This window comes from Macaca thibetana, chromosome 6 (genome assembly GCF_024542745.1).
Source record: "Macaca thibetana thibetana isolate TM-01 chromosome 6, ASM2454274v1, whole genome shotgun sequence".
Taxonomy (NCBI): Eukaryota; Metazoa; Chordata; class Mammalia; order Primates; family Cercopithecidae; genus Macaca; species Macaca thibetana.
This window is the reverse complement of record NC_065583.1, coordinates 88,075,172-88,099,746: the sequence shown is the minus strand read 5'-3', so window position 1 is coordinate 88,099,746 and position 24,575 is coordinate 88,075,172. Positions and strand designations below refer to the sequence as shown.

Below are 24,575 nucleotides of genomic sequence, written 5' to 3'. Positions count from 1 at the left end.
AAATGATTTTTTTAAAGGAGGAGGCCAACAAAATGTCAAAGGCAGAAAATGGAAGAGAGAAAATAATTTACAGGGAGAGTCTAAACATAGTGATGGAATCATGGACATTAAGTGAATGTGGCCACCTCTTAATGAGACATGAACAAAAGGGAAGGAAGAGAAGTTGAGTTCTTATCACAGGACCAATTCTGTAAAAAGAAGGATAGATCCAAAGCTAAATCCAGAAAACAAAAAATAAACTTGCAGACTGCCAAAGAGCTGGCTGTGCTACAGTCATGACAAAACTCGGCAGAACCAAGACCTACTTGTAAATGTTTTATCAGACTGGGAAAATTACAAGAAATATGTGATTTATTATTTCTAAGACTGCTTAGATTAGTATTGATATGTACATACTCTCCATATTATCCAAAATCATGCTCCATAACATCAGTTGATTTACATGCTCCTTTGTCCCTGGGAGCCCTAAGGAATAAAGTTTTTCATAACAAACTTTGAGTGATTTAAGCTTGACTGGCTCTGTGCAATTTTTCATTGCAATTCTGGCTACCATTCTACCATATGCCCCAAATCACAATGCAGTATAAAGTAAAATCAAACAGACCAAGTATTGGTGGGAAGATTCCTAGTCTACAAGTCTGGCTCCATACTTCTAACTGATAGAGACTGAAATGTCTGCACTGGAAATGTTTCTGTATTTCCACTGATCTATTTTCATGCCATGGTTTCAACGGCTTCAGAAGTTCCAGTAAGAAAAGGCTTCTTCTGGTAAACAGATTCCTCTGAGTTAAAAATAATAATAATAATAAGAGGGAAAAGCTTCGTATTTTTCAACAGTCCCCAAAGTTATATTCTTTATCAGGTTTTAAGGTTATGTTCCAAGTCTCCATTCTTCGGTGTGGTTTAGCTTTACAACCAGCTGCCCCCTCTTCACTAGCAGTTTTTGACGTCATCCAGGCTTTGCAAAATGTGTGCTACAGCCCCTACTCAGGCTTCTCAGCTGCTATGAAAGTTATACTGCATTTGGTTAAGTGTGGAGGCTGGCACCAGGGAGGATCCATGATGGTGATTATCATGCAAATCAGTCTCCTGCAAGTCAAGCTCCTCCGCGGAGGCCTTCCAGCTCTGCTTCCCCCAGGGCCGCTCCATTGTCCCCAGCATAAAGCTAACCATCTTGGCTGCCGACACTGGACGCCGCTGAGATTGGTTCTCCTGACAGAGATTAGTGGGCAGCAATGAATCTTTCACTTGGGGTAGAAATATGATTTTATTTAAGAAAATAACCATACATAATTGGGCTTCTGTCACTTTAAATTTTAATGGTGAGAGTAATATGGAGGCTTCTGGAACTTTAAATTATGGCTTTCAGAAGCTTCACACTGAATCTTTCAATTATTCTCTGTAAGTACTTTCTCAAAGCATGTGCCACCATGACATTGATATCACAATTCAAATCTAAATTCAAAACTGACTGCAAGGCTATGAGCTATGTGCTGGCGTGCATGCTGCCTCATTTTATCTTTGAACATCTGACGAGGCGAATCAAGAGGCGCTCTCCCGGAGCCCAGCCAGCTGTTTGCCAAATATTCAAATGCTCTGACATGCAGAAGAGCCTTTCAGATTTCCCCACATCAAAATTAGCAACGACCCCCTATTTTTCCCATTAGCTTCTGGCTCACCTACATCCTTTCACGCAGGCCCGCCTGACTCACTCAGCTAAGTGCTTGCTCTTGCTCACCTCTCGGGTTCCCGACTCCAGCAATTGGATCTGGTGTGTGCTGCAGAATGGCAGCCAGTTCAGACAAAACCATGGGGGAGAGTTTTCAAGTCGGTGTTTCCTTGAAGTGGATCTGAAAGAGTGGCTGAGCTGATATTTGCAGTAGTAGGAAGGCAGAGAGCAAAGACAGCATGCAGGTTTTACTTACAATACATTCATTAGGCTGGAGCAAAAAATGGAATTGGAAAGACAGTAGCCAGGGGAAAGTAAAAAGGCTTTGCTTTTCCTTTTATTTTGGTGTCAACTTCCTTGTTATATATCCATTTTATCATTTTTAATATTTGGATCTTCATATTAAAACAAATGGAAAGGAATCTTTTTCTCTATAGGTCTAGCTTTAGACTGCTTCAACTATTTTTAAACGTGTCCCCTACCTCAGTAAACGCAGCACCACATTTACAACTGTAAATAATTAATCCAGTTGCCCTTTGGTTAATCTACAATGAAAGACAACCCTTCTTTCACATTTCAAAAGTCCTGGAACAATTTTCCTCAGCTGGGTGACTTAGAACAGAGGCTGTGGACAGCACCTGGGGAGTTTAGAATGGGAAAGGGACTAAGGTGCCAAGTGGTCAAGACAACAGCCCCTACCCCAGCGGCTGGCAAAATTTCCTGAAGCTGGACATCAAAACCCGGGCCAGCTGGGTGAGGGGTTCCTTCATTCCTTCCGGAAAAGCTGGGTCTTTACTTGTTCATTTCCTATGATGTGTTTATACTTGGACAGAAGGGGCACAGCAGGAATGCTTTCAGGGCACATTTAGGGGGAAGCCACTCTCACAGGAATTGTGAATGCCAGATGTCAAACAAACCTGTGCTGCTGAGAATTCTCTGAGCAGGATGCAAGGGGCACCACATCACATCTGAGAAAACTCTGCTGTCCTGATCCGGGGCCTCTCCTTAGCTGCAGGCAAAGGCAGGTAGAAATCCTTTCATTTTAATAATAATAATAAAAAAGAAGCTGCTAGTGTGAGCATAAAATTACCTGACAACTAGATGGGCTGATGGCATTCCAGTTCTGCCAGTAAAGTCTATTAATTCTCTCAATTCAAATCAGCATAAGGCAAGTAACTTGCCTCTGGGAACTCCAACCACACGTGGAGTGGCCATAAAACAGACATCAGTCAACAGCCTTACCCCAGCATTATTTCCTGAATGCAGGCTCAAACATTGCTTTGCACTGAGATCAGGATTATGGTGCCCAAGTAGGCACTGTTGTAAGCTACTGACCATGGACAGAGAAAATTTTAAAAATCCACACTGATTTCCAAGTCCAAAGTAGTACAATTACAAATCTTGTCTAACTTTAATACTGAAGGCTTGTGGAGTGTTTCAAATACAAAACAGTTCTACATAAATCATTCACTCAAACCTTTACTGTTCTCCTCTTATATGCCAAGTACTATACTTTCATGAGTCAGCATTGGTCAAATAATAATCTTAATACTACTAGATTTCTCTGCAAAATTTAGCACTGTGGCTCACATCTTTACTAATTCCTCTTCCACGGTCCTCATTTCATTAAACCCACAAGGAGAGAGCAGCAGTATAGCAAAATCACCTGGGGGACATATTTTTCACACTGCACAGATCCCCTCCACTCCCATTTGAGAATCATTACATATGTGAACCCCTCACCATTTCTAGCTGGAGTAAGTTATTTCTCTTAAGAGTCTGGGGATGAAAAAAACAAAAGCTGGAAATCTCTGTACCAAATACTTCCTCTAGATGATGTCATCTACTCTCATGACTTCAACTATGTGCCAACTACACACTGATGACTTCAAAAATAGTATTTTAAGCCCAGACCCATATGTCCAAATGCCTAGCACACCTGTTTTCAAATGACCTACCATTGCAAACTCTACAAGTACATTATATTTTCTAATATATATTTTATAATTTATATCAAATTAAATCATAAATTATATAATTTATATTTTTCTCTCCTTTTTCTTAATAGTATTAGTATTTACTATATGATCCAAGTCATATTTATACTCCTTCTCCTTCACACTTCCCATTCTCACCCCACATACATCAAATCTGTCACCAGGTCTTTCTCTTCTTCCTCAAGAACACATTTCAAGTGTATCTACCTACCATTTACTATATTCCGCTTGGACCTCTGCATTAGCCTCCTCACTCCTCCCTACCAGCAGCCTCTGCACTTCAAACTATTCTCCACGTGCTTCTGATTCGTACTGATTAAAGCAGGAAATCCTTAAATGCACTCCTCATAATATACAAGATGATTTCTCATAGCAAACAGACCAACTTCTTAAATATTCATATTTTAATACGTTTCAAAAAACAGAATTAACACATCAAACTGGGTGTCAAGTTAAGTTTGCTTTAAAAATAAATTTCAGTATAAAACTCATGCAATTTAAAGAAAAATTAACCTATTCAGGTAGTGTGAGATGTTTTAAAAAAGATAAAAGCAGTACATGAATCAATGACGTTGGGAAGCTTGGTACTAGAAAGTAGGTCTAAACTCCTTAATATGGTATCAGATATCTTAAACTCCTTAACATTCTCTTCATTTTTAGCTTCTCCCTCTCCTACATTTCCTGTACTCTACATGTAAGTTCTGTGTATCAGCTTTGCTGAAAAACAAAACACCCCAAATTTACTAGCTAAAACAACATTTTATTTAGTTCATAAGTCTGTGAATGGGCTGGGCAGTTAGTTCTGTATCAGCTGACACCCCAGAGAGATCAGGGGAAATCTGGGCTGACAACTGATTGCCCCTGGACTCTCCCATGTGTTTGTGATCAAATGGTGGATCAGCTGGTAACTAGATGATCTCACTCGCATGTTTAGCAGTTCAATGACTGTTGGCAAGAGCCTCAGTTCTTTTCTGGGTGACCACTCATCCTGCAGCACAGTAACCTGGGCTCACTGACAATACGGTCACGGGGTTCCAAGTGCAGAAGCCCCAGTGCATGAGTCTCTGTGCTGTTTGCTAATAATCCACTGGTCAAAGCAAGTCATATGATCAACCCAGATTCAGTATGGAGAAAGAGACTCCACCCCTTAATGGATGGATCTGCAATGTCACTTTGCCAGGAGTTAGAAGCAGGAAAGGGAAATTGGTGACTGTTTTTACAATCAAACAACCCTTCCCATCCACCAAATATGCCAGGCATATTCACACACATGCTCCTGCTGTTCCCATCACTTAAAATGAATTCTCAACTTCCTCCTGTCCTTCTAGAAAATCCTTATTGCTTGTCCTTCAAGGCTCTGATCAAATATAGCATTCCCTGACACTTTCCCTCAAGGCATAATTAATTATTCCCTCATATGTTCCCATGATCCCTTGCATTGCCTCTATTATATCATTTAGTGAATTGTATTATAGTTATTTATAATGTCTTATACAGTCTTTCTCCTTAAATAGACTGTCTTTGTACCACCAGCATCTAGCACAATGTCTGGCAAAGAACAGGCATTCAATAAACGTTTAAGAAATTAAATTAATTTAAAACAAAGATTAAAGTCTCCCTGGAATATGCCTACATTAAAACAGATTTAAGGTGCAAATACAAAACTGGCCTCATGAGTTAGCAGAACTAATTAGATCTATCTCACCTTTTTTTTTTTTTTTTTTTTTTTTTTAAGACAGAGTCTTGCTCTGTCATCCAGGCTGGAGTGCAGTGGTGCCATCTTGGTTCACTGCAACCTCTGCCTCCCGGGTTCAAGGTATTCTTGTGCCTCAGCCTCCCAAGTAGCTGGGATTACAGGCACATATCACCATGCCTGGCTACTTTTTGTATTTTTAGTAGACACGGGGTTTCACCATGTTGGCCAGGCTGGTCTCAAACTCCTGATCTCAAGTGACCCTTCCACCCTGACCTCCAAAAGTGCTGGAATTACAGGCATCAGCCACCACACCCGGCCCACCTCATCTCATTTGAAGAGCACCAGGCAGGGCAATGCTCCGAGCCAAAAGCATTTTTTCCTGTGGGACTGGCACAAAGCCTGAACTTCCAGCATAATTTATTCAAGGTCTGAATATGTTTTGATGTAATACAAACAACATAGGTTCTGGAGTCAAAAATACTACTAGGACTCAAAACCTAACTACCTGTGTGATACTGACAATTCATTTTGTGCGTGTCTCTGCACTACTTTTTTCATCCATACAATTATCTGTGTTGCAGTAACCCATGTAAAGCAGCTAGCACAGTGCCTGCCATACACCCAACACTTATATCAAATCACGAAGTCTCCTGTTTAAAAAGCAAACGCCTCTGGCAGGGGTAACCGCAAGCCCTTTTTATTGCCATCTGAGGAGAGTGGGAAAAAGGTAAAAGGAAGAAGAGTGTCAAAGAAAAGAGTGGCAGATAAACAACTTCGCAGTTTTACTGAGAGCTGGACTTGTGGCTAGTAATTAAACAGTTACATCAGTTTTTAGAGACCCTACCAAGTAATAAAAGGCTCCCCACCTAGGGCATATAATGACCATTTCTGGTAATACAGGACTTGGGAACTGCATAATTTAGGACTCTGGGACTTGCATAATTTTTGCTGGGCATCAATATGTCCATACTTGCATAATTTTTCTGGGCATTGATATGGAATCACCATTTATAAGTATACCTAGGCAAGACTACTGAAGAGTTAGTTAAGGAAGAAATGGAGTTATTTAAATGTTACTCTGATCTTTTTCATGTATAATCCTTTGCCCTTGTCCTTCATTTAAAAGGGGCAACTGTAATTGTAGTAAACAAATTTTTTCCTCCCTACCTAAGGATACAATTTTTTTTAATGATAAAAATTTAAAGAACACTACAAAACACACAATTATAAACTGTAAATTATATCACTTCTAAAGGAAATGTTGCCACTGAAATCAAAATAAAATGAGTTTTAGACACACTTATATCGTTTCAAAGTAAAGCCAAGTTTTAATAAAATGTTTAATTTTCCAAAATCCAAGCAGGAACTCCTATGAGAAGTCCCTATACTTGTCCCTCCTGAGGCTGTTCTCACATCTCAGTGACAACCCTGAAACACTTCTGCACTTTGGGAGCACTAAACCAATCTACTGTTCACATCTAGCCCTGTAAATGAGACTCCACTGTTACCCATGATCTTTCACCCCAGCTACATTATAAACTTCCTGGTACCCAAGATTCTGTTTTCTGTATTTTCCTAGTCCACCTCTCCCTACCCTCAGCACCCAGATTTGTACTCAATAATTGTTAATTCATGGCTGACAAGGAAATGTATAAATAGCACTTGCTGACAGTAAATTCTTTGGTCTGTCCAAGTTCAGACCAAGACCTCTAAAGATCCTAAAGACTGAAATGACTATGGTGCCCCACATTCACATGTAAATTTAAAAAATACTAAACTATAAAGGACAAAATTTACATGTATGTTTTTAAATTAAAATAGTTTCTAATGGCAAAATTCTAGGTAAGTTCATCAAAGGCTGAACTCTTCTTCATTCTTTTCCCTCCCCATTGTGAGAGCATACATGTGTATGTGAAAGAGAGAGAGAAAGAGAGAGAGAGAGAGAGGTCGGGGGAGAGGGAGCGAGGGAGGATGAATGTGTCTGTGACTTCCAGCACTTTGTCTGCTATAGGGTACTCCAATTCTGGGTCCACTTCATAAACTATATCAAAATACTAAATATGGTTTTGGATGCTATAGAGTATAGAATGAGAAATCAAATAATTGCCTAAATCCATATGCATATTTGCTTTTCTCTTGTTAAGTATCCAAATTCTATTTCAGGTTTGTAGTAAGACAGCTTAATATAATATAAATAGAAACAATGTAATATATTGTTTCACCTGCTCTTACAATTGTATTATGGTTGTGTGTAGAAAAGGAGGTACAGCAAATGATTGTCAGCAAATCACTCATAACAATGTGAGAAGCCCAAGTTACTTGCATTTTATTTCATTAGACACCAATATTTGATAAAAGCAACAAGCACCAAATTATATTAATATAAACCTTCCATAAATAATGTTCACAGCAGTCACAAAGTTTTAAATACAGATGCTAATTACAGTGCCAAATCAAAACTACCATATTTCAATTAAAACTATTTTCACTTGTAATGTGATTATCTTATTCATAGTAACAGATATTAATATTTCTATCAAACCTGAATGGGTTGTGCTTAGCCATAATTGTTCCAATGGATCTGTTTCCACTCTTGTATTTTAAAATGCAAGTGTGCTCCATAAGAGTTAGTTTATCCTAATCTACCCAGGTAGACTCTTGTCTTGTAATAGAAAATATTTGGATATGTAGGGAAATGGCATCAGAAAAATCAGGAAATGCTTGTGATTGTATAGGTACTTCATTTCTGATTATATAAGTATTTTTAAAACAGTAAAAATTTTAAACCCTATACTTGCATTGAAGTACAGCTAGAATGCAAATTTAGTAATAAAACTGAATAATTTAGCAGCTTGTTTTGTGATCAGGTCTGACTGGTCCTCTCTAAGACGTATCCAATTTTTTAAAATTCCCTTTGTGGCTTTGAACTAGGAATGGAGTGCATATTATGTCCATTAAATAGGAAGCCAAGGATTACTTGAACAAATAATATTATGGCTTTGTAGAATGACTAATGGTCTTTGCAACGGCCCAGACTGGTTTCATCTTTCTTAAGATTTTATCACTGATTTGTTCTTACTCATGTGCAGTCACTAAAGGCAGCAGAGGTAACAAGTGTTTGATGTATGATACTTGAGCCACTTTTGTCAGAGCTGCATTTATTTTTATGCTATACTCATTCTTGGTACTCTTATATTTACATGGTTCTTTCACTTTATTTTTTCTTGTTTCCAGTGATGGGTCAAACAGATACAGCAATTATAATAACACTAACCTCTAAAACTCTATAAAATAACAAATATCTACTTCCTTGCAAGGGATGACTTTCCATTGCAGATTAATAAATGACCACAGAAGCAAGCATCCTAATATAAGAGTTTAACTCTTTGTTCACTGCCATATTTGCACAGCTTACAAAATATCCCTTACCTTTTAGCATATATTATCAATTTCAATTCAATCCATCCTTTACAATCTGCAGCAAGTCACAGAAGTGCTCTTCTAGTTGAAAGGAAATTTCAAGGGAGGAGGGATGTGGAAAACCACATTTAATTTATTCTATTGAAAGGGGACATTCTAAATGGTTTCTGAGCTCTTTTGCATCTTCTTACACACTGCAAATCAGCTCAGATATCTTAATCAGTGGCTATAAACATATCCTTATCAGTAACATATTCATGAAAGATGGTATGTGTATGAGCTGCAAAATGTTTGGCAGAGACCCAAGAATACAAAAGAAAGAATATGGTAAAGAATTGATGGAATATCTTTGTGTTTCAACCCTATTCATTCTGGGAATTTTCTATCATCTCTTTTTGTTCCATTTGGAAGGATAATAGACAAACCAACAGAATGTCAGGTTTCTGTGACTTGGTTTCATCTACATACAGTCACACATATTGTACAACGATCCAGGATGGAAGCATATCTGTACACACTGATGAATATAAGTACATAATATATACCTTCTTGTGTCTCTCTCTAAATTTTTCTATTCATGATATTATCTTATACAGAGTTTAGTGCTTTTCTGTTTTGACAATCTAAGCACTGTCTACACATTGTTTCATGAAATCAAGAGTAGTCCTTGACAATTAATTTTTGCAGTCAATGGTCTTCTCAAAATGGGCAACTCCCCTTGGAACTCAGGAGCCACAACAGCAGACTGTGTGAGTGAGGGAGCGAGACAATTCATTAGCCGATTCTGCAGCAACTCAGAGTGGCGGGGGATGTCAGCCCCTGCTCTGGTGCTTCAATACTAATGAGAGTCATTGCATATTCATAACCCCAAATACAGTCAGCTTCTTGTAAAAACTTTTGTCACCCAGGCTTCATGGCAAGAGCAAAGCACTGCACTCTTCGTGTCGTGGCACTTCCGCCAAGTGAGAGTGAGAGCAAGATTGATTGTTTTGCAAGGCTGCCTGACGGGGAACTAAAAGATGCTGCCCCAAGGGTTCTAAAACTGCTTAGTTTGATTGCAAAGCTCCAAATAATCAAAGAAACAAAAAGGAAGCATTGGTGGTGAATGTGTGTGTCGATATATACATATACACACATATACACCATTACATTAAAAATATATCAAAAAATACTCCAAACAAGAAATTTGGCTTATTCAGTATTCAGAGTAATTATCTGTTAGGAATGTAAAATTCTCACATCAATTCTTATTATGCTGAAAGAATGGTGTGCCCCAGTAAACTTGTTCTCATGTTGCAGAAATGCCATGGCATATCTTAATAGAAACAGATTTCTAAAACTGTCTGAAGTTTCCCGTCATTATCAATACCAAAGCTTAGTGAACTGAACCTGTCAGTTCTGCCAAATCTAGACCTACCTGGAATCCAATTTCTCAGGCACCTTTTTGTGTTGTCACTGTCTCCCTTGCTTTATCATCATCATCATCATCATCATCATCATCATCATTACGATGAGTGTCCAGAAACGAGCCATCCCGTGTGCCTCCCAGGAAATCCTAAGGGGCCAGCACTATACCATTTGACCCGAAAATACCTCTGTTTGGGGTAGCTACCAGCATCCCCTGGAGTCAGAGAAGGGAAATGTATGTTTCAGCACCCACTTTGAAAAAGCCTTGAGCATTCTTTCACTCGTAATGATGTCTTCAGCTGGAATGCCAGCACAGTTACACATTTTTCTGACAGGCATACAGGCTATAAACTACCCATAAAAATTAAATAAAACAGGACAGTGAAAGAAAACTTTCTAAATTTGATCACACTTGAGTTGTTAAAAGTTATTTTCAGATGCATAATGTGTATAAATATCTGCATAGCTAAAGACAAATCAGGACTACTGAGATGATGGTGGGGGGAGATGATGAGGTGTTGTGGGGGATGGGTCTCACCAAACTGTTTTATATCTTAGTCACAGACACAAGCTTTGAAAATAGACGGATTTGTGTTTATGATTGATTGAGGTAACTGATTATCCACAGATATTTTAAGTGTTGAGACATTAAATTGTCAGCTCTATCAGTTTGATTGCAGTAAAACATGAAAACATTGACTTTTGTCTAGTTAGAGAAATTTATTTTTCCCAGAATGACAATCCTTTAAGTAGATGCCAGGCAGCTTGCCAGATTTCCATGTCATACATTGAAGTTTGCAAATGCAACCCATATTTTCAAGTGTTTTTCAAGGTGCAATGAATGGTGCATAGGTCTTTTGCAAATAGTCTTGTAATAAACAGAATCCTGCAGTATGCTTCATTCTGTAAACCCAAGAAAAGTATTTACTCATTTTGAAGACGAAAAACACATTTTTCTTTGTATCAATGAAGTATATGTTACCAGTGCTCTTCACTTACTTAAAGTATCTCTCAAAAATAAAATAACCCTCTTTGGACCATCACACTGTAAATGAGTTTGATTAATATGTTTTATAAGCCTGAAATAAATGCTCATCATAACTGTCAGTAAGCTGACAGCTTTCAAAAGTCTTTGTTCCCAGAATGAGTAATTCTTCTGATCTTCTTTAAAATACCAGCCTAAAAGGAAGATGTTAAAATCAAGTAAATTCTACCAAAATTTGATTGCTGTTAAAGCAATCTTGTATTCTGAATCCCTGAATGCACTATATGCGTGTATACTACTTGACAAAATAAAAATACCACATCTTATTTATTATTATTTCTTGTTAGAACACCTGTGCTTTTCATTGGGCAGAACTGTGGTTCAGTGTTTAAGACCTAGTCCATTATAAGAATAAAAAATGTCAGATGTTTTATATATAGTCAATTGTTTTAGTAAAATTTGACTAGGAAATCATAACTAGACCTGATGATTTCAATGAAAACACCAGTCAAAAAGCAGACATGGTCATTAATTCTACTGAAACACCAACATCTCTGTATTTGCTCCATATTTTCCAAGCACTTACCATGATCATTAAAATACAGAATGTTCCAAAGACCAGGGGACACCATTGAGCCCTCCATGTCTGAATTCTGCAGACAGCAGTAGATAATACCTGGTGCTAGAAAAGGAACACATAGACGGTACCTAAGTAGTTGAGCAAGGCTACACCAACTAGAACAACAAACGCTTCTTCCTGACTCCTTTAGCCAATCACTTGTGTTCTGGAGCATTGGGTTTGGTTACCCTTCTTATCGTATCTTAGAGAGAAAAGTAACTATTTTAAATGGTCATTAAACTATCCATTCCCCTATTTCTTCATTCCAACTACTGCTGATGCTTCATAGCTGTTCCCTGGCAGAACTTCACAAAGCACCCTGCCTGTATGCTGCCTACAATTCCAGCTTCTTTTGTCAGCATTGTTTTCCTCCTTAATTTGGTACTACCTGCTCTCATACCATGCCCACAAAGGTTTAAATTACAGATTTTCTCATATCTTTTTGTGTAATTTCTATTTTTCCTAATCTTTAAGAAAGGCTCATTTTATAATAGTATATCACATTTGTCCATTAAAAGTCATTTTTCATTTTATTATTTTCCAAATAGCCAAGAAACCACAGGTTTTGTGCATGCGATCACTGATACATTGTGAGCATTACTGCTCTTCTTGTTCATTTTGATATATGCATTATTCGACTTTTAATAAAGTATATTTTCATGCTTCACCTATGCCATGACCACCCCTTATAATTTCTGATACATTGTGGCAGTTTTGAAAACAAAGTTCCCTCATATCTTATAATTTCCCCACTTTTGTTATATCTTATCTCTCAGTGAGATATAAAGTTTTAGTATTTAGCACACGAATTAGGTCAAAAGATAATTTATTTTCTTCTCCTTTGTTGGGTTTTTTCCTTTAAGGAAATTAGAATTCCCTTATAGTCAACCTAAAACAATCTATATGCTAATTACATGCCTATGATAATTCCATAATTCCAGAAGTTCCACATTGTTTTCTAGACCTTCAAATTATGTTCTTCTCAAAGTACTATACTGACTGGGGATTATGTTGTTAACTCTAAGAAACAAAGAAATGATACCTGGCTCAGGCAGGGTTCCTCTCTTTTGATGTAATGAATGCTATCTCCAAGTACAGTCACACATTGCTTAACAACAGGGATATGTTCTGAGAAATGCATCGTTAGGCAATTTCATCATTATGTGAACATCATAGGATGGACTTATACAAACCTATGACATTATGTAGCGCATGACTGTATATAGATGGTACCGACTCAGTACAAGTGTTAAAGTGGCCTGAAGTAGGATGCTTTTGACATTGCTCAATGCTTTTGACTGCTTCCTTGTCTATTCTGAATCATTTTTCATCTGTCTTCTAGCTTTTAAAGGTCACTATGACCTTGTCATTTAGTGAGAGGAGCCATCCTTACTATGATTATAAACTTAAATTATGCTGACCAGAGTTTCCACATTTCACTCCTTCCTATGCCTCATTTCAGTTTCATGTATTTACTTTTACCAAAAGTAAAATTTATTGCCGCTACTTAAAAATCTTCCTAATGACCTACACGCAGACTCCCTCACAATTCCCAGAGCCCTCAGGCCAAGTACAGACTTTGCCTTATTTTCTTCCATATGCTCTTTTTTTCCCATATGCTCTTTTTTTGGTGTCTATCGATATTTACCAATAATATCTGCACATTAGCAATATTTAAAATTAAAAGGACAAGTAGTCTCTTCTTACAGCTAATGAAATATTAGCGTGTCCTTTCTTATTACCTATAAAACTATTGGCTTTTGCCTTTTTTCATTGCTGGAAGGGATGATCAGTTTAGTGCAATGATCTTCAAATTATTTTCAGGGGTGCCCCAGGGTCCTTCTTAAAAGAAAACGGACGAAGAGGGGCACCAAACAGAAGGGGAGTTCCTGGCCCAATTCATCCAGCCCACTACCACATTTTGTTTCCAACTTTTTATTTTCAAATAATTTTAAACTTATAGAAAAGTTTCAGGCATTGTATAAAGAACTCCTGTATGTGTTTGACCCACATTGTTAACATTTTGACACAATTGCTATATCATTCTTTCTTGCCCTTCCCCTTCCCCTTCTCTTCTCTCTCTATGTATAACTTTTTTCTCTAAATTGTTTGAGAGTAAATTTCAGATACCATATTTCATTACCTGTAAGCAGTTCTGTGTGCCTTTCCCAAGAAAAAAGATACTCACTTACAGGGTCAAAGTACAATAATCAAAATCAGGAAATTTAATATTGATATAATGCTATTATCTAATGTAATATGTAGAACTTATTTTAATTTTTCCAATTGCCCCCAAAATGTGCTGTATGGGCAATTTTTGTTTTTCTGGTCCAGAATCATCCTTCCTTGTGTTTCACAACATTGACCTTTGTAAATACTACATGCAATTTCCTTTGTAAAAATCCCTCAATTTGGGCTTGTCTAATTTTTTTTATAATTAGATTTAGGTTACATAATTTTGACAGCAATATTATGTAAATGATGTTGTGTTCTTCTCAGTGAATCACATCAGGAAGTATGTGATGTTGGTTTGTCCAATTATTGGCAATGTTAACTCTGATTACTTAAGTTGTTAAGGTGGTATCTACCTGGTTAGTCCACTATAAAGTTCTTTGTAATTAAAACCTATTTTATGCTTTGTAATTAAAAAGTAATCTACAGATAGATGCTTTTTAGAACCTTGTAAATATGCTGGTCTTCATCAGATTCTCATCCACTGGTTTAGCATCCACTGATAATCTGTTTAATGGTTATAGTGGTTGCAAAATGGTGATTTTCTAACATTATCATTCCTCCTACATTTATCAGTTAGTATCCTACTCCCTTATTTGTTTAAGTGTGAATTCATTATTTTTTTATTTTTATTTTATGGATTGAAATCTACTATTCTCATTATTTTGAAACTCAAATTGTCTGAGTTTGGCCAGTGAGAAGCCCTTGGATCTGACTCCCATGGTTTTCTGACATGTCCCATCATAATTGGAGCTGTACTATCACTTTATTTGTTTTCTGATTTATTTCCAAGCAATTATTTTTAAGGTTTAAAATAGATTGTTCCACTATAACACTTTTCCCCCTATTTGCCTCATTTCAAGTCAAGTTTGTATAAATAGTACCTAGAAAATAGAGAAGACAATAAATGATAGTAGCCCCTTTGTTTCTATGACTACTCGGTCACCATACTGTTCCTGCAAACTACTGGGTATGCTCCTGCAGTAGGGCTTGGCACCCACCATATCCTCTACCTAGAATGCCCCTCCTGATGCCCCATCAGGGCTCACTCCCCCATTTCCTTCAAGTCATAGTACTATCATCCTCTTCTCAGGGAGGCCTTCTCTGACTACTTCATTATAGTAAAGCTCCTTTGATGATAACCCCTTCATTCCCAAGGTTTCATTCTAAAGTAAGACAATTGGTTTAACCGATCAATGGTTAAGTCACAAACATGGCATTAGCCCTTGTTGGATTATTTTACCATAGTGGATTGACAAACTCCATAAAATGCCTAATGGCATACACATAGTCCTTCTGGGTCATGAAAACAAAGTAGATGCTACCCACGCTACTGCTTCTGTCTTCCTTATTCAATACTATTCCCCATAGCACATCCAATTCTGTATCACTTTGTTATAGAATTAATCTAATGTTTAAAGCTGTTAGTATCAATAAATATGAAATCAAATGAAAGCATCAACGAACAAGGATAAAGTAGAACTATTTGTCTTTTCCTTTGAAACATTCTCTAAAAGAAAATCTGTTTAAATTGTAACACTCACCATTTGCTTTTCCAAAGTGTTTTAAAAAACAAACAGAAAACCCTCAACAAACAATCACAGATAATAATCAACATCAAAGGGATACCCACAGCCTTTATGACTAGTCAAGTGCTTTAACTCAGTCATTCAGCACAGAAACTCACTTTTCCCTGAGAACATTCCCTCAACATACAATTCAAAGTGACTGCATTTCATCAATTAGGATTAAAGGTATCCTCACTAAAGTGCATAGCAAGTTCCATGACTCACTGAGTTTACCCAAAGCAAACTCAGTAAGTTATTACCATGTATTGCCAGTGTCTTAGTAGGTCTTCTTAAGTTTCTCAAATGACTTACCTAGTCTTTTTCTAAAACCACTAACATATTTCAGACATTCAAAAGTATATTATTTCCAACTGCTGTATTGAGGGCACATAGGATGGCTGACTTTTCCCCTCAATGTCTGTTTTTCATTAAATTACTTAACAGAAATCTTTTAGGTTTTTGAGATGTTTCATGCTTCTGTATTGTAAAGCCAATACATTTGTCAACATAGTAAATAAGTAAATGTTCACAAGCCACAAAATGATGAGGAACCTCACTGTATAAAATAATGGAACAAATTCTACCAACATGTAATGTATTCCCAAGGGTAAAGGATGAACATTAACTATACTTTAAATCCCCTGGTTACCTGGTCCACTTAGTGAAATTCTGGAGTGGTTTACACTCAAGGACCTAATGATACAACCTACAGGCCTAATTTACCTTCCAAGATGCCTGTTTTAGACACAGTAATATCTAGCTGATTTTAAGTGAAACTCAGGATCTCCAAAAAAAAAATTAAATACCATGTAAATTCACTGGCCATTTGTTTCTTCATTATAATGTTAGCTATTCTCGGTATTCAACTGTTTAAGATAAAAAGCATACCACAGTATTTAGTCCTCTAACATACAAAGAAAAACTATATTCATCATACATGATAAAATATAACTTCTTGTTCTTGAGGTCTAGAACTGCACTGTCCAATATAGTGGTCGATAGCTACACATAGCTATTGAGCTCTTGGAATCTATCAAGTCCAAATTGAGATAAGCTGTAAATGTAAGATACACACTGGATTTCAAAGATTTAGCATGAAAAAAATGTAAAATATCTGACTAATAATTTCATGTTGATTACATGTTGAAACAGTATTTTGATAAACTGGGTTTAAAAGTATATTATAAAAATTAATTTCATTGCTTCTTTTAAGGTTTTTTAATGTGGCTAGTAGAAATTTTTAAATTATGTATATGGCTCATATTTGAGGCTTGCATTTATCTTATTTCTACTGAAGAGGGCTGGTCTAGACTAAAAGCAGGCAAAAGTTACAGTTATAAGGCCAGTTCCATAGTGTGTTATAAACATACTGCCACCACACAACTCTCTCATTTTCTGAGATTGTTAGCAGATCATCAAACCTCATAAGCAGCAGAGGACTAAGCCTAGGTGAATTCAGTTTGTGATGAATAAAATTATAAATCTTACACATATTAAGATGCTATCATGATGTTTAATTAGGCAACACAGTAACTACCTGTTGTAACTATCTTACAAGCAACTATCATGTTATTAACATATCCAAAGTTTATATATTTTATTGTTTTATTATCTCATTTCTATAAACACTATACCAAATATCCTTAAAAACAGATTATTATCTACTGAGTATCTTTATTTAGATATCATGGGCATTTCAAATTCATTATGTCCAAAACGGAAAGCATTCTCTTACTGTTGAGAGGTAATTGTCCATGGTGTTTTTATTTGTCTCTGAGTAAAGACAGGATATGCTTCTGGGTTAGAGAGTACATTTGTTTCCTGGCCAGCATAACAAAGATAGTGTCATCCTCCAGGATAATGATTTTGGGCAAGTTTGCAAGTAGCCTCTTATAAGATTGGGAGGACACAGGTCCACTGTGTATACAGCATCTATCTGGGCCTCACTCTGTATCATGGGACTTGGGGGAATTCATAAAAGCATGAAGATCATGCTGCCTTTTTGCTTTGAGTAATAAACTGTCTAAATCTATCTAGGCTCATTGCTTCCTTCTCAACGGAATCTACAGAAGTGTGATGAGCCAGCCTAGCAGCTGACTGCTGCTTGAAACTGCTTGACACTCACTTTCCTTTTTACTTTCTCAATCTTTATACAAGCATCACTATGTACCCACTGCCCAAGTCAGAAACCTGACGATCAATCTTGACTCCTGCCTCTCATTCACCAGGCCCCCCATATCCAGTCAATTGCCAAGTCCTAGTCATTCCATCCTCTTAATTTCTCTCAAACTATCTATTTATCTCCATTCCCACTACTTTAACCCTAGTTCAGGTCATTATCCTCTCTTACGTATATGCTTAATTTGTGCCACTACACCAGTGTTACCCCACTTCACTCTATTCTCCATACTGCAGCTGGAATGATCTGATTTTTCATTTCTTTGACCTCAGGATAAAGTCCAAGCTTCTTAGGATGACAAAGTATTTCAAAACCAGGACTTACATAGCATGTTTCTTGATATTCCATTTGTGACTGTTTCACCTGAGGGGGAAAGAGGGTGGAAGAGAAGGAGAAAACAAGAGATTAGTACCACTTCTAACATAAAAGACTTGGGAGCAAAGGATAAACTGGGTGCTATGGCCTAGAAGGAGCACTTTAAGAGAGCTGAACCTTAGTGGAACTGCCAGAGTTCCTTTCTTCCTTATTCATATAAAGATTTGACGGTTACTATGTAAGGTAATGAATATGTAAACTACCTTGATTGTAATAATCATTCCACAATGTAAACATATATCAAAGCATGTTCTATATCTTAAATATATACAATTTTTATTCGTCAATTATACCTCAGTAAAGCAGGGAAAGAAGATTTGAATCCGACTAAACTCAATGACTTCCTCTGTTAGAACTGGTAACCAAAAATTGACCCAACATAGCCAAGAAGGACCATTATCACTTTACTCACTGCCAGCCATATTTATTCTGATGAAGAGAATGTGCCATCTGTAAGCAATATTACTTTCTTGTTATTAGATTTTTGAATGCACCATTAAGGCCACATCTTTTCCTTTTAGTTCATGGCACCCAATATAAAGGCTTTTCTTTTAAAATGCCGGATGTTAAAAAATGCTGAAATCAGTTGAATCATGTAGATGGAATGCGGAAAGTTTAGACCAAGCCTCCATCCTCATCTCTCATTCATGTTGTTTCCTCTGCCTTGAACAGATTTTCCTGGTTTTTTGTCTGATTAAGCCCCTCTTCTTCATTACTTAGCTTAAATTTTATCTCCTCCAGGAAGCCTTTCCTGACTCTCAAAGTAGCATTAGATGTCTTTCCTATGAATTCTCTTAGCATTTAATACTTGCTCATGTTTCAGCATTTAGTACACAGTATTTAAATGATGTATTTGCTTATCTCCCCTAATAGACAGTAACCTCCTTGAAGACAATGTGTCTAACTCATTATTTTATCCCCAGTGGTAGCATCATGCCTAGCACATAACAGATACCCAATCAGTAATTATTCATTATAAATAGATAAATAATTAGATAAGTCTTTGGAAAATAAAAAAGGGAATTAAAATCTTTTTTAAAACGAGGAGAAGGAGGGGTTAGGCTGTGGAGTTTTTCTTATCTCTACCCACATTCTCTCTCTCTCCCCCTCAATTCTCTCTTTCTCTCTCTCTCTCTCTCTCTCTCACACACACACACACACACACACACACACACAGAGACACACACACAAACAGAAAGTTAATTTTATGTATCAACTTGACTGGGCCATGGGGACCCAGATACTTGATTAAACATTGTTTCTGGGTATGTCTCAAAGGATATTTCTAGATGAGATTAACTTTTGAATCAGTAGAGTAAAGCAGATTGGTCTCTCCAACGTGGATGGGCATCGGGCAACCTATTGAAGGCCTGAATAGAATAAAAAGATTGAGTAAGAAGGAATTCTTTCTCTCTACCTATCTTCAAACTAGGACACTGGTTTCTCCTGCCTTCAGACTTGTACACAGACTGGAACTTACACTATTGGCTTTCTTGGTTCTCAGGCCTTCAGACTCCAGTTGGAACTATACACTGAGCTCTCCCTGGTCTGGCTTTCTCAGACTCCACAATCAAGTAAGCCAGTTTTTTATAGTAAATCTCTCACTCACTTACTCTGTCTCTGAAGATATCTACATCTTACTGGTTCTGTTTTTCTGAAGCACTTTAGTACACACACTGACATGCCATGTCACTGATGTTTTCCCTAATTTCAACAGCCTTCCCAGTCCTAGGTTTGCAGTTTCAGCACTACCAACTTTCATGAGGAAAGATAAATGCATTTTTTCAAATATATTCTTTTTCTCTCAACTAAGCCTCCAAAGATTTCTTACAACTATAAAGGCCTGGATGCAGCAACAATGTAGATCATCTTACTTTACTCCAAAAACCCAATAGGAAAATGTGTTTTAAACTTCTAAAATAAATACTAGACCATTTATTAACTATATGCTCCTAATATTCACTTTCTTACATTTTTACTAAACCTAATTATTTCTTCACCTTTGAAAACTTTAGAGATAACATAAAATATTGTGATTATAGAAATCCATCATCTTGTTCATGTAAGGCAGAGTTGAATGTAATCTCTACATAAATCAAGTTTGTTTCCAGGCCAGGAGAACTAAGGTGGTGAAGATAGGATGACAGCTAAACTGGACAACTTGTTCATTAACTTTTTAGCATCAAAGATCTTTATCTTTGCCCACTATCCTTTCCAAAGACCTGAGGTACTGCTGGCCTCTGGTTCTGAATTTTGGAAAGAGAAGCTTAGAATGCTGCTAAAGTTTCTTCCAAGATCTTATCTAGAGTGACCAACATAGCCCCTCAAAAAAGTCAAAGAAGAGAGACCTTCAAGTCAACTGCTGTACTATGGCAGGTTTCAAGGATGTCTATTATCTCAACAGTGCAAACAGCTGAGGGAAATTCTGGTGGCCTGGAGGCCATTAGTCAGTTGCCCCCAATTTAAATTGCCAGTTTTCTTTGGCCACTATCTGAAATGAAACAATTTCAGAAAGATGAAGGTAGCTCAACTTTATAACCAAGTTCTTTTAGAATATAGAAAGCAAAGTTCTTAAACTTGTAGAGCATTCTACTTCAGAGTAAGAATAAGTATAACATCACTGTGGAGATAAATCTATGTTCTAGGAATGACTCTGCAACTTTAAAGTCTCCTGAGCCTTGGCTTCCTCTTTGTCATAAGAATTAGCTAAAAAACAATCCAATGTGCCTAAAACATTACATAACATGTGTAGATGCTCAACAGAAGGCAGTTATAATTTTGAAAGATTTCCATAAGAAGTTAGCAAAGTACAGCCTGCAGGGCAAACTACCCAATGCCTGTTTTTGTAAATAAAGTTTCATTGGAATACAGCACACTTATGACTACTTCTGGGCTACAATGACAGAGGTGAGTAGTAGAAAGAGTAATGACAGTTATAACAGAGACCGTATGACCAACAAAACATAAAATATTTACTATCTGGCCCTTTATAGAAAATGCTTGCTAGCTGGGGGTGCCAAGATGGCCGAATAGGAACAGCTCCAATCTACAGCTCCCGGTATGAGCAACGCAGACAGGTGATTTCTGCATTTCCAACTGAGGTACCGGCTTCATCTCACTGGGGCTTGTCAGACAGTGGGTGCAGCCCACGGAGTGTGAGCTGAAGCAGGGCGGGGCATTGTCTCACCTGGGAAGCGCAAGGGGTCCGGGAATTCCCTTTCCTAGCCAAGGGAAGCCATGACAGATGGTACCTGGAAAATCGGGATACCTCCACCCTAATATGCGCATTTCCAATGGTCTTAGCAAACAGCACACCAGGAGATTATATCCTGTGCCTAGCTTGGATGGTCCCATGCCCACAGAGCCTCGTTCACTGCGAGCACAGCAATCTGAGATTGAACTGCAAGGCGGTAGCAAGGCTGGGGGAGGGGTGTCCACCATTGTTGAGGCTTGAGTAGATAAACAAAGCGGCTGGGAAGCTCAAACTGGGTAGAGCCCACCGCAGCTCAAGGAGGCCTGCCTGCCTCTGTAGACTCCACTTCTCAGGGTAGGGCATATCTGAACAAAAGGCAGCAGAAATTTCTGCAGACTTAAACATCCCTGTCTGACAGCTTTGAAGAGAGTAGTGGTTCTCCCAGCATGGAGTTTGAGATCTGAGAATGGACAGACTGCCTTCTCAAGTGGGTCCCTGACTCCCGAGTAGCCTAACTGGGAGACACCTCCAAGTAGAGGCCAACTGACACTTCATACAGCCAGATGCCCCTCTGAGACAAAGTTTCCAGAGGAAGCATCAGGCAGCAACATTTACAGTTCTGCAATATTTGCTCTTCTGCAGCCTCTGCTGGTGATACCTAGGAAAATGGGGTCTGGAGTGGACCTCCAGCAAACTCCAACAGACCTGCAGCTGAGGGTCCTGACTGTTAGAAGGAAAACTAACAAACAGAAAGGACATCCACACCAAAACCCCATCTGTACATCAAAGACCAAAGGTAGATAAAACCACAAAGATGGCGAGAAACCAGAGCAGAGGAGCTGAAAATTCTAAAAATCAAAGCACCTCTTCTCCTCCAGAGGAATGCAGCTCCTCGTCAGCAACGGAACAAAGCTGGATGGAGAATGACTTTGAGGAGTTGAGAGAGGAAGGCTTCAGAAGAGCAGTAATAACAAACTTCTCTGAGCTAAAGTAGGATGTTCGAACCCATTGCAAAGAAGCAAAAAACCTGGAGAAAAGATTAGACAGATGGCTATAAACAGTGTAGAGAGGACCCTAAATGACCTGATGGAGCTAAAAAGCATGGCATGAGAACTATATGACAAATGCACAAGCTTCAGTAACAGACTCGATCAGCTGGAAGAAAGAGTATCAGTGATTGAAGATCAAGTGAATGAAATGAAGCAAGAAGAGAAGTTCAGAGGAAAAAGAGCAAAAAGAAATGAACAAAGCCTCCAAGAAATATAGGACTAAGTGAAGAGACCAAATTTATGTCCGTTTGGTATACCTGAAAGTGATGGGGAGAATGGAACCAAGTTGGAAAACATTCTTCAGGATATTATCCAGGGGAACTTCCTCAACCTAGCAAGACAGGCCAACATTCAAATTCAGGAAATACAGAGAACACCACAAAGATACTCCTCGAGAAGAGCAACTCCAAGACACATAATTGTCAGATTCACCAAAGTTGAAATGAAGGAAAAAATATTAAGGGTAGCCAGAGAGAAAGGTCGGGTTACAAACAAAGGGAAGCCCATCAGACTAACAGCAGATCTCTCAGCAGAAACTCTAGAAGCCAGAAGAGAGTGGGGACCAATATTCAACATTCTTAAAGAAAAGAATTTTCAACCCAGAATTTCATATCCAGCCAAACTAAGTTTCATAACTGAAAGGGAAATAAAATCCTTTACAGACAAGCAAATGCTGAGAGATTACATCAGCACCAGGCCTGCTTTACAAGAGCTCCTGAAGGAAGCACTGTTTAACATGGAAAGGAAAACCGGAAGAGCCACTGCAAAAACATGCCAAACTGTAAAGACCATCGATGCTAGGAAGAAACTGCATCAACTAACGAGCAAAATAACCAGCTAACATCATAATGAAAGGATCAAATTCACACATAACAATATTAACCTTAAATGTAAATGGGCTACATGCTCCAATTAAAAGACACAGACTGGCAAATTGGATAAAGAGTCAAGACCCATAAGTGTGCTGTACTCAGGAGCCCCATCTCACGTGCAGAAACACACATAGGCCCAAAATAAAGGGATGGAGGAGGATCTACCAAGTAAATGGAAAACAAAAAAAAAGCAGGGGGTGCAATCCTAGTCTCTGATAAAACAGACTTTAAACCAACAAAGATCAAAAGTGACAAACAAGGCCATTACATAATGGTAAAGGGATCAATTCAACAAGAAGTGCTAACTATCCTAAATATATATGCACCCGATACAGGAAAACCCAGATTCACAAAGCAAGTCCTTAGAAACCTACAAAGAGACTTAGACTCCCAGACATTAATAATGGGAGACTTTAACACCCCACTGTCAACATTAGACAGATCAACAAGACAGAAAGTTAACAAGGATATCTAGGAATTGAACTCGACTCTGCACCAAGCAGACCTAATAGACATCTACGGAACTCTCCACTCCAAATCAACAGAATATACATTCTTCTCAGCACCACATCGTACTTATTCCAAAATTGACCACATAGTTGGAAGTAAATTACTCCTCAACAAATGTAAAAGAACAGATATTGTAACAAACTGTCTCTCAGACCACAGTGCAATCAAACTAGAATTCCGGATTAAGAAACTCAATCAAAACTGCTCAACTACATGGAAACTGAACAACCTGCTCCTGAATGACTACTGGGTACATAACGAAATGAAGGCAGAAATAAAGATGTTCTTTGAAACCAATGGGAACAAAGACACAACATACCAGAATCTCTGGGACACATTTAAAGCAGTGTGTAGAGGGAAATTTATAGCACTAAATGCCCACAAGAGAAAGCAGGAAAGATCTAAAATTGACACGCTAACATCACAATTAAAAGAACTAGAGAAGCAAAAGCAAACACATTCAAAAGCTAACGGAAGGTAAGAAATACCTAAGATCAGAGCAGAACCAAAGGAGATAAAGACACAAAAAACCCTTCAAAAAATCAATGAATCCAGGAGCTGGTTTTTTGAAAAGATCAACAAAATTGATAGACCACTAACAAGACTAATAAAGAAGAAAAGAGAGAAGAATCAAATAGATGCAATAAAAAATGATAAAGGGGATATCACCACTGATCCCACAGAAATACAAACTACCATCATAGAATACTATAAACACCTCTACAATAATAAACTAGAAAATCTAGAAGAAATGGATAAATTCCTGGACACATACATCCTCCCAAGACTAAATCAGGAAAAACT

General features: G+C 37.8%; 1 protein-coding gene across 1 annotated transcript in view; it reads right to left on the bottom strand.

The window, feature by feature from the left end:
• Positions 1-24,575, bottom strand: part of LOC126956147 (uncharacterized) — a 204,194-nt gene that overhangs the window by 38,059 nt on the left and 141,560 nt on the right. The window contains exons 3-6 of the mRNA XM_050792992.1: positions 18,097-18,135; positions 11,761-11,856; positions 2,587-2,678; positions 1,739-1,850 (exon numbers count right to left, since the gene is read on the bottom strand). Coding sequence (XP_050648949.1) covers positions 1,739-1,850; positions 2,587-2,678; positions 11,761-11,856; positions 18,097-18,135 — 339 coding nt within the window. The remainder of the gene's footprint in view (positions 1-1,738; positions 1,851-2,586; positions 2,679-11,760; positions 11,857-18,096; positions 18,136-24,575) is intronic.